Genomic DNA, 11,955 nt, shown 5'->3' on the forward strand with positions numbered 1-11,955 from the left:
AGGACCTCACCTGGTCTCACAACACCCAACAAATTATGAAGAAGTCCCAAAGGAGACTGTACTTCCTGAGAAGACTGAGGAAATTTGGCATGTCCACCACAATCCTGAGTTGCTTCTACAGATGCACTATGGAAAGTGTCCTTACCGCCTCCATCACTGTTTGGTACGGTAACTGTACAACACGTGATAGGAAGGCACTCCAGCGGGTGATCAAGACCTCACAGAACATTGTTGGGGCAGCCCTCCCCTCACTGCAAGACATTTATACATCTAGAGTCCTACGCAGAACACACAACCTCATCAAGGACAGCACACATCCACAACACTCATTATTCACACTCCTACCGTCAGGCAGACGCTACAGGAGTTTGAAGTCCAGGACCACAAGGCTGGCAAACAGCTTTTACCCACAGGCCATCAGGCTTCTCAACGAAGCACTCACACACGCAACACACTCATAGCACTTTATTTATTTATTTGTATTATTTATCTGTATTAATGTCTCTTCTGTTGTTGTTGCTTAATTTATTGGTATTTATGTTTCTTATGTTCTTATTCTTTCTTGTGTTTTCTTTCTTTTCGTGGGAGAATGAACAGAATAAGATTTTCATTGCATAGTAGAACTGCTGTTTTACTGTGCACATGACAATAAAACTCTCTTGAATCTTGAATCTTTAAGCTGTCCCAATTCCAGCATTAACGCTTGGACACACGTCCAATACCTTGGACAAACTAGTTCCATGTGAAGTACACACACATATATATGTACTGTATATATACAGTATGTACATATACAGTACAGTAAGTATATACAGTATATACACTATAAGCCAAGCTCCTCCTCTAAGCAGACTAAGCAGAAGGAATTCCATTTTTTGTCCATCTGAATGTTCTGTGATGGATCCTGCTGTGCGTGTGTGCGTGTGTGCGTGTGTGCGTGTGGTTGTTTATGCGGTGTGCTGTGGTTTTACCAGGCAGTGACACGCCAGGATCACGTGCGAAAACGTCAACATTCATTTCCTGCGGGCGATGGTAAAGTAATAAATTAGAGCGCATTGATCTGCTCCTGTTTGCTCTCCTTATCTTTGTCAGGCGGCTTCATCCGTCCCCCCCAGGACAGGCACCCGCTCAGGCGCCCCTTCACCCCCTGCATCACACCGCCCACGGTGCCTCGCACTGCCGAGGACGAGAAGTAGAAGATGAGGGGGTCCAGGCAGGCGTTGAAGGTGCTGCACAGCAGGGCCTTGTCTCGCCACTTGGGGTTCTCCCACGTGATGATGCCCACCACGTGGGACACGTTGTAGGGGCCGAAGCACACGGCGAACACCAGCAGCGTCCCCAGCGCCATGCCGATGGCCCGCAGGCGGCGCCGCCTGTCGATGTGCTGCAGCCTGGACAGGATGCGGATGAAGTTGATGTAGCAGAAGCTGCAGATGAGGAAGGGGATGCAGAAGAGCACCAAGCAGAGCTCCAGGCGCACGGGCAGGAGCACCTCCAGCTGAGCGGCGCTGAAGTTATCGTAGCACACCTTGGAGACGTTGGGTCCCGCGGTGGCGTTCACAGGCTCTTCCATGGTGCCGATGATGGGCATGATAAAGACGATGCTGAGGTGGCTGAAGGAGAAGATCCAGAAGAAGATGCTGGCGGCCACGGCGTAGAGCGGCCGGCGCTTCAGGCTGTGCTGGATGGGGAAGGCCACGCCCAGGTAGCGCTCCACGCTGACGGCGGTGAGGAAGAAGGTGCTGTTGTAGATGGTCATGTAGAAGATGAAGCCCGACAGCGGGCACAAAGGGTAGGGCATGTCCCACAGCATGTTGTTCATCGCTTCCTGCATCTTGAAGGGCAGGAAGAGCAGGAAGAGGAGGTCTGAGATGGTCAGGTTGAGTAGCAGGATGTCGATGGGCGTGGCCTTCTGCCTGACCTTCATGCAGAAGGTGTAGAAGGCCAGCACGTTGGCCGGGAAGCCCAGCACGAAGGTGATGACGTAGACGGACAGGCACAGCTCGGTGCTGCACTCCTGCATGGCGATCTCGTTGAAAGACATGGGGAATTGTCGGGATGCCCCCCCCAGGAGGACCTACGAGGGTTCTTGGCAGGTTCTCCGGAACAAACACGCGAAGACGTCACGGTTTTCCTGTGGCTGACGATGAGCTCATCTTTTCTGCTGGAGAACGGAAAACAGAAAGTCATTCATTTGTTAGCAGTTTAGCAAGCGACTGAAACGTTACAGTCGAGGAAACGTCACAAAGTCAACAAAAACATGGCCGACCACCTTCACACGAGCGTGGCGCTCTAAGCTGAGTAGCTCAGCTAACACGCAAACTTTTAGTAGCGTTTTTCACCAACTGTACGCCACACATGCTAATGTCGTGAAGATACAACGACATAGAGCTTTGGGGTTTTTTAGTACTTTTAATGATAAAGACGTTAAATGTGACTCGGTAACAGTCCGCCTGTCTGGGACGTCCTGGGCACGCGGCAGCAGACAAAAAAAAACGTAGCTTGGCGGACGACAGAGGACGAGCCGGCCAATGAAAACTAATGAAGCCACCATTGCGGACCAGTGTGTGGAAACACTTTGGCTTTTGTAAAGAGGGAGATGCTCTAAATAAGTTGCACTTGATTGTTTGTTTGTATCCATAATTCATTTACACCACATTCCCTTACAAAAAGAAACGGGGATCGTGGAAACTTCCAGGTATTTATTTCGCAGTCACACTGCTTGCATTCTCGGCTAAAAAGTTACTGAATTGTTTTGGATCGTATCGCCCTAAATGAACCAATATCGTCCTCGAATTGTATCAGCAACCATGAATCGTGATACGATTCGAGTCGTTATTATAACGGATGGTTAGGCCCCTAATAAAACATTGTTCATTCTTTATGTTTGACCTCCTCACGTTGGGGCCGCATGGTGGCCGAGTGGTTAGCATGTTGGCCACACTGTCAGGAGATGTGGAAGACCTGGGTTGGAATCTCGGTTGGGCATCTCTGTGTGGAGTTGGCATGTTCTCCCCGTGGGTGGGTACTCCGGTTTCCTCCCGCATCCCAAAATCACGCACGTTAGCTTCATTGTTTGTCTATTTGTGCCCTGCCATTGGCTGGCGACCAGTCCAGGGTGTGAATGAATGAATCCTTACATTGTTGAATGATCCTCCTCTTAACTTTCACCGAAGCATTTTATCCTACTTTTCCTCGTTTCCAACTGTGTTTCCCGGAATGCCGCAGAGCTCAGCAAGCTAACGCTGCATTAGCATTAGCCCGCATTAGCTCAGCTGTTTCTTCATTAGCTAACAGTTGTTCGTGTGGTAAATGTCACGCCTTTGTGCCTGTTGGCTTGCGGTGAAATGTCAAAGACAAGCTAATGCGGCATTTTGGGACTCGACAGTCAAATAAGTCAAGTCTGTTTTGTGTTGAATCAAATAGAATCGCACTCTTCTTCTGACGATGCAAAGATGATATTAAAAAAGAATAGCACGTACACTCCCGATCAAAACGTTAAGAGCTGGAAAATGCGAAGAATGCACATTTTGCACGGTTGCATCTGAAGGAGGTTCTCAGTGGAGATTCAAAATGCACAAAGAAGAACAGAAAAGACATTTCAAAGTTAAACGTTTAAGACCATAGCTCAAAAAAACCCTTGAAACCCCCCCTAAATGTCTAAAAAGGAGTGAGTAATGAGTAGCTGTGCCATTCTGGTTGGCTTTAGGCATGCGTGATGCCAGTGTTTCCTGGAGGCTGGTGGCAATGTTGCTCCAGGTGCTGAAGATGGCTTCACGGAGGGCAAAAGAGTGATCTTATTCCTCTTTGTGAAGTGCAGCGTTGTCCTGCTGTTCATCACCACACGGACCAGGGCCTTCAGTCACGAGAGATGCCCCCTGCCACATCTGCCATTTGACGCCCCTGCGCAACCTGAAGCTCCATTGTTCCGTTGAAGGATCATGAAGGTGGACAACATGTCAGGTGGGATCTCCTTGTTGGAAGCCATCAGGAGCGTCAAGAATAAAACTTTCTTCCACCTTTCAACGTCCCATGTTTGGTGCTCTCCTGCTAATTCCAAACCTTGAAGGAGACCAGGCCTTTAAAGATGTCGTTTCTTCTCTGTCAGATGGCGTCTGATGGTTATCTCTGTCTTACTGCGTCCAACCTCAGCAGCAATGGTGCGCTGCGAGAGAGAGGCCTCGCTAATGCAGCTCAACAATCAAAGACAGAAAGCTTTTTTGCCTTTGCCATCAAGATGACACTAAATCACATTCAATCCACATTTTGACCAACATTTTGCTTTTTAAAGGCTGTGCTCTTCCTCTTCTGATCAACAGCTTATTTCACTTGAAAGCTTCTTGTTTGTCTCACTCCCATTTCTTCTTTTTGCATTTTCAAACTCCACTTAGAACCTCCTTCAGATGCAACGGTGCAAAATGTACATTCTTGACATTTTCCAGCTGCTCTCAACGTTTCCAAGAGGAGTGTTATGGCTGCCATATTGCGCTGGCCAGTGCTCGCCGTTGTTGACGTTTGGCAGTGCTTTGGCGCGGCACGTGAGTTTGTGCCAAGCACGTAAAAGTCACTTCCTCGTAAACACAGCGGAGAGATGGCGTCTTTATTAACTTCATTAGCTTCGCAGGACGCACAGGAAACACGTGATGACCCACTTGGACGCCGTGGTGATGATGTCATGTGCACACGGCAGGTGAGCCATCCCACGTGCTTCGCTGTGTTCATTCAGGGGAATTTTTTTACACTCCAGCCCCCACATTTCCCATCAACGAGTCGCTGGGTGTAATGAAATGATGGCGCTTGATAGGGAGCCCTACGGTATTTCTAGATATCATGAAGACTTGAATTGCTAAAAATAGAATCACCAACGTGTTCAATGTTGTGATTTCAGCTCTAATACTCTCACTTTTGCTGTGACGTCTTTTAAGATGATCCTCGGTTCATATTTTCCTCGATTCTATCCGTGCAGGTTCCATATTTTTACAATTTGGCATACGTCATTTTTCATGACCCCACAAATCCTCCTCCCCATCATCCACAATGCAGGGTAGAATTCCATCTAAACCCGTGTCAAATTATTCTAAACGTATTATTACGCTACACGTACGTTATGTCCATAAAACGCCTTTAAATTCAAATGTATAATAATAATACTAGTATAACCATCATAATAACATTATTTATTGCTTATACTTCCACTTCTACGAAAGAAAGATTGCAAGAAATGAGCACCACATTAGTCAAGAATAAAACGAAAATAAAATACAAACAAATAGCAAGTGAATATTGCCATGTTTCCATATGATCTCAATATTAGCAAGAAGAAGATTTGTGTCTTATTTGAGTAAAACACGGAATAAGACATCATTTGATGAAAAGATGGAAGCTAGCGTACCTTCAAGCCGTCCATGGTTGCTAAACGGGCTCCTCAGGAATCTCCCAGCAGTCCAAGCAGTGTTTGGAGTTGATGATGATGAACAAAGTCTTCCTCTTGGTGCTTTGGGACTTTGCGCTCCACCTGCGCACACTTCCTGTTGCAGGCGCAAATTGGTCTGGCCCGCCCTCCCTTGCCTTATTGGATGTCTGTCCCCCACCTGCACGTATTGACACGGAGGTCCGCACATCCACGGCAGTTATTATCATTTACCGCCTACTCTCTCCCCCAGCAACCGGCGACGATCCGGGACGATCAGATGGGGGTTATTAAATCCTATTTAGTTATCTGCGCTTCTACATGGATGCATCGTGGGGGGAGATGAGCTGCACGGCCAACCAAACAGCAGCCTGGTGTTTGCTCACTAACTTCCACTCAAGGCTGGACCAGGACTTACTTCTGGGGGCTAAAGTCCACCGGGTGGCACCTCAACGTACGTTCTGTGCTCATTCAATGTCCTTTTATTGTGACGCTGTTGTTGCTGCGCATGCAGCTACACACATGCGGCTACACAACCGCACCAGAGGCTAGCTGCAGGCTAACTTAGGGTTAGGGGTCAGGGTCAAATTTATGTTTAGTGTTCAGGGTAGAGTTTGAATTAGGATTAGGATTAGGGTAGGGTTAGAATTAAGATGAGATTTAGGGGTCAGGGTAGGAATAGGGTTAGGATTAGACTTGGGGTTGGATCGGGGGTGTCCAGGGAGGGTCACACAGTGAAAAATGAAAGGATGCAACTTTGCCACTTTCATATTTTGTACTAAAACATATTTGCAGGAAATGCAGCATAAAAAGCATCTTAGTCTGAACTTTGGTCTTCTTTCCTCCATTTGTTGTGTTTTTTTCCAAATGTTTCAACCTTCTTCTTCAAGAAAGTTCATGACTTCATTCCCACCATCAAAAGGATGAGAATATGACCAGTTTATTCTCATGAATCTTTTTTGGGAAATGTTCTTCTCATAATTAGGACTTTATTCCCAAAGTGTAACTTTTTCACCGCCTCACATTCCAAAAATGACTTGTTTTTCTTTGTAAAAACTACTCTTTGGTATTTCGGCTTTATGCTACTAAATGAGTATTTTTCCTCGTGACATTAATGACATTAGTCATTTTTCTCCTTAGATTACTTTTTTTTTGCTTAAATTTGACTTTATTCTTGTCAAATTACTGCAGATTGTTGATTTCACCATTTTTGCAGCGTTTTTTTTAATTTTAGTTTTCACATAAATGCTATTTTTAGAATGTGCTGTGGGCCAATAAACAAATGCAGCGGGCTACAAATGGCCCGTGGGCCGCACTTTGGACACCCCTGATATGAAACAATGACTAATGCAGTCACTTTGCTTTGCCAAGTCAGGTGATCTTTTGTTGTCACGGCAACCCCAAGGACGCTGATGATGATGAGACGTGAAGAGTTCGTTTCACGAATGACGGATGAGTGCTCCTCCTCGCTAATCCCCCCCCCCGTGTTAGTCCCGCAGCACGAACCTTTAAGCTGTCTTTTCAGAGAAGAAGACAGGTTTTGGTGCGTGTGGGCGGGGCTAAGCTGCCGTGTTGCTGTTTGAAGAGCGGCTGGTTTACACAACACAGCCTGACGTGCACCAAATGAATAAATAGAAAAGATCATCTGCCCTTAATCAGTCCACTGATGACGTCAGTTATGTTACACAAATACACACTGGGGGGCCAGGATGAGGCTCTTGGGTGAGGATTGAGTGCGCTGCGGTTGACCTTTGGGTTACCCTAGGGTTTGGGTTAGGTTTAATGTTTGAGTTAAGGTTAGGTTTAGGGTTTTGGTTGGTTGGTTGAGGGTTGGCTGAGGGTTTTAGTTTAGTTTTGTATGTTTTTGTGATCTAAATACAAAACAAGTGCAATCCAATCACATCTGCATGCAGACGTGTACTGTAGTGTACTGTACCGTATTGTACTGTACCGTATTGTACTGTACCGTATTGTACTGTACCATATTGTACTGTACCGTATTGTACTGTACCGTATTGTACTGTACCATATTGTACTGTACCATATTGTACTGTACCGTATTGTACTGCACCATATTGTACTGTACCGTATTGTACTGTACCATATTGTACTGTACCATATTGTACTGTACCGTATTGTACTGTACCGTATTGTACTGTACCATATTGTACTGTACCGTATTGTACTGTACTGTATTGTACTGCACCATATTGTACTGTACCGTATTGTACTGCACCATATTGTACTGTACCGTATTGTACTGTACCATATTGTACTGTACCGTATTGTACTGTACTGTATTGTACTGCACCATATTGTACTGTACCGTATTGTACTGTACCATATTGTACTGTACTGTATTGTACTGTACTGTGTTGTACTGTAGTGTACCATATTGTACTGTATTGTGTTGTAGTGTACTGTGTTGTACTGTAGTGTACCATATTGTACTGTAGTGTTTTCAGTGTCGGTGCGTGTAAACGCCATGGTGAGCCCGAGTGGTGCTTGGAACGTGATGTACGCCGTGGCGTCACCTGTGCTCCAAAGTAAACACCAACAGAGCGGCCGTTGATGATTAGCGAGCAAAACAGAGCTGCTTTATTTGCTTATTCAGCGGCCACCAATTCCACGTTTAATTGGCAGTATTTTTAGCAGCGCTAACGTGTCTGGATGACTTATGACTGAAGCGCTTCCATGTTTTGATCCGCCTCAGAGCCAATAAAAGCGTCTGCATTGGAACAGAACAGCTGCTGATGGATAAAATAAAGCAGAGAAGGTGATTTAAAAAATGTAAAAAGCTGCTGATGTTCGGATCGTGCTGATAACAAAACGTCTAAAAGGTGCAACAGCATCAAGATTGCGAGGACAAAACAAAGCTGATGCGGGGATTCTTGGCCAACGATGGCTGAATGGGACGATTAGAATCAACCTGATATCACAAACATGTCATCCCTGAAAAATATTCCTACAAATGCCAGCTTTCTGCTGACTCAGCAGCATGTGCGGGCATGGAAAACGGTGCCTGATAAATGGCAACGCCTAAAATACCTAAAAGACCTTTCACATGTTTCAAGGCCTTGCAAAAGCTCCTGGGAAGAAATACTACCAAGTCATCTTTGCTCCAAACGCGTAGATGTCAGCCTTTAATGCGCCGTCATGTGACCTGCTGGTGACATTTGGGGAGGACACGGGCAGCAACCTCCCAAGAACAAAACACTCACCCGCAAACCCTCCAATCTCCCTTATTGTCTCGTACGACCGCTAGGGCGCCGTGATGGAATCCGGCAGCTGAATCTTGGCTTGATGGACGACTACCGCAATGGGAGCAAGGATCCAAAAACGCCACAGCCGAGGCACGTCGGAGGAGTGAAATACGCACGAGTCACAGGTTGATCATTCAAATTCAAAGGAAATTTGAAGTTTGAGAGGAAAGGTCCATGCCTGTCCGAGAAAAGGGAATCAAGTGTACGGCGACGCCCCCGCAGCCTTAAAGCGGAATCACTGGAAGCACGTAAAGTTGTCTACTTCGCCGATTTCACTCCTTTTGGGAACCTATTCCCCGCCATAACGAGGGAACACTGAAAAACGAGAAAAAAGTTGCAATTTTATGAGAATAAACTCGCATGTAATATTCAAGAAAATAGGTTTTTTTTAAGTTAGCATTTAATGATGAAAGAAAAAGGTGTCATTATTGGAAAATGATGTTCTAAGATCACGGGAATAAAGTCATAGTTTTACCAAAAGAACTTTTACTTCCAGATCAATCAGGAAGAAAGTTGAACTTCCTGGCAGGAGGGAAGTACTGGATGTTTATGTACTGAATGTCTGTGTACTATGTTTGTACTATGTCTACTATGTACTGAATGTTTGTGTACTATGTTTGTACTATGTACTGAATGTTTGTGTACTATGTTTGTACTATGTCTACTATGTACTGAATGTTTGTGTACTATGTTTGTACTATGTACTGAATGTCTGTGTACTATGTTTGTACTATGTAATGAATGTTTGTGTACTATGTTTGTACTATGTACTGAATGTTTGTGTACTATGTTTGTACTATGTGTACTATGTAGTGAATGGTTGTGTACTGTTTGTACTATGTGTACTATGCAGTGAATGTTTGTGTACTATGTTTGTACTATGTGTACTATGTAGTGAATGTTTGTGTACTATGTTTGTACTATGTGTACTATGTAGTGAATGTTTGTGTACTATGTTTGTACTATGTAGTGAATGTTTGTGTACTATGTTTGTACTATGTGTACTATGTAGTGAATGTTTGTGTACTATGTTTGTACTATGTAGTGAATGTTTGTGTACTATGTTTGTACTATGTGTACTATGTAGTGAATGTTTGTGTACTATGTTTGTACTATGTCTACTATGTAGTGAATGTTTGTGTACTATGTTTGTACTATGTCTACTATGTAGTGAATGTTTGTGTACTGTTTGTACTATGTGTACTATGTAGTGAATGTTTGTGTACTATGTTTGTACTATGTGTACTATGTAGTGAATGTTTGTGTACTATGTTTGTACTATGTGTACTATGTAGTGAATGTTTGTGTACTATGTTTGTACTATGTGTACTATGTAGTGAATGGTTGTGTACTGTTTGTACTATGTGTACTATGTAGTGAATGTTTGTGTACTATGTTTGTACTATGTGTACTATGTAGTGAATGTTTGTGTACTATGTTTGTACTATGTGTACTATGTAGTGAATGTTTGTGTACTATGTTTGTACTATGTAGTGAATGTTTGTGTACTATGTTTGTACTATGTGTACTATGTAGTGAATGTTTGTGTACTATGTTTGTACTATGTAGTGAATGTTTGTGTACTATGTTTGTACTATGTGTACTATGTAGTGAATGTTTGTGTACTATGTTTGTACTATGTCTACTATGTAGTGAATGTTTGTGTACTATGTTTGTACTATGTCTACTATGTAGTGAATGTTTGTGTACTGTTTGTACTATGTGTACTATGTAGTGAATGTTTGTGTACTATGTTTGTACTATGTGTACTATGTAGTGAATGTTTGTGTACTATGTTTGTACTATGTGTACTATGTAGTGAATGTTTGTGTACTATGTTTGTACTATGTAGTGAATGGTTGTGTACTGTTTGTACTATGTGTACTATGTAGTGAATGTTTGTGTACTATGTTTGTACTATGTGTACTATGTAGTGAATGTTTGTGTACTATGTTTGTACTATGTGTACTATGTAGTGAATGTTTGTGTACTATGTTTGTACTATGTAGTGAATGTTTGTGTACTATGTTTGTACTATGTGTACTATGTAGTGAATGTTTGTGTACTATGTTTGTACTATGTAGTGAATGTTTGTGTACTATGTTTGTACTATGTGTACTATGTAGTGAATGTTTGTGTACTATGTTTGTACTATGTCTACTATGTAGTGAATGTTTGTGTACTATGTTTGTACTATGTCTACTATGTAGTGAATGTTTGTGTACTGTTTGTACTATGTGTACTATGTAGTGAATGTTTGTGTACTATGTTTGTACTATGTGTACTATGTAGTGAATGTTTGTGTACTATGTTTGTACTATGTGTACTATGTAGTGAATGTTTCTGTACTCGAGTAGCGTCTTATTGTGAAAGAGGAAGGAAACGGCTCAGTCGGATTTGTCTTTCTTGCGTGTGTCACGTGCAAAAGTGATGTGTTGAAAGCCGTGAGAGTAGCAACCGTTTTGGAGGATGAATGCGATGATCGTGCTTGTGAGGAATCCCCAAAAGGTCAAATAGGTTGACCTTGACAAAGATGTTTGCGTGGTTTATTGTTGTGGCCTCTGCCGCTTTGCTTTCTCTGTTCCAGCATCGTGAGATGAGGCCCCCCAGGAACACGCAGCACAGATACGCTCCCACGGCCCCCCCCCCTTGTGGGCTGATATCCTTTACAATTGACAAGACCCCCCCCATAAATCCACAGCCAGAGTTTAGTTAGCAGCAGACGCGCTACAGGAAATCCATGCGTTGGTTTTACTGCACGCCACGCCTCCACGCTCAAGGTCACGGACACACTCAAGGACAGCAATGGACACGCACGGCTTTTTATCTTGGCCTGTTTTTATTACTGGCAGCCATTTTTACGGAATGTCGTATTTGTGGAGTTTGACTTTTGACATGTGGAGGCACCACCTTCCTTCAATGTTTCTCATTTGCAGCGTGTCCGCGGCCATGTTGGTGGAATACCATGTCGGCCATGTTTGTGCTATGAGTTAGTGGCCATGTTTATGGAGTACATGGCGGCCTTACTGGTGGCGTGTGCTGTCGGCCATGCTTGTGGTGTTAGTGACCATATTTGTGGATTACGACATCAGCCATGTTTGTGGTATGTGTTACTGGCCATATTTATGGGGTACAACGTCGGCCATGTTTGCTGATTATAGTGTGTGTGTGCGCGTGTGTGTGTGTGTGTGTGTGTGGCGACACGTGTCATATTTGCTGCCATGTTTGTCGTGTTGTCAGCCATGTTTTCTCCATGCACATCTCAGAGACTTTGTGTTTTAC

At 44.0% G+C, this 11,955-nt stretch overlaps 1 protein-coding gene across 1 annotated transcript; it reads right to left on the reverse strand.

The window, feature by feature from the left end:
- Positions 1–1,045: 1,045 nt before the first annotated feature.
- On the reverse strand, positions 1,046–2,041 carry LOC129185238 (free fatty acid receptor 2). Its single transcript, XM_054782052.1, has one exon. It carries the CDS (start codon positions 2,021–2,023, stop codon positions 1,046–1,048), a length of 978 nt encoding a protein of 325 aa, XP_054638027.1. The 5' UTR covers positions 2,024–2,041.
- Between the last annotated feature and the right edge of the window lie 9,914 nt (positions 2,042–11,955).

Source organism: Dunckerocampus dactyliophorus, chromosome 7 (genome assembly GCF_027744805.1).
Source record: "Dunckerocampus dactyliophorus isolate RoL2022-P2 chromosome 7, RoL_Ddac_1.1, whole genome shotgun sequence".
In the NCBI taxonomy this organism is placed as follows: Eukaryota; Metazoa; Chordata; class Actinopteri; order Syngnathiformes; family Syngnathidae; genus Dunckerocampus; species Dunckerocampus dactyliophorus.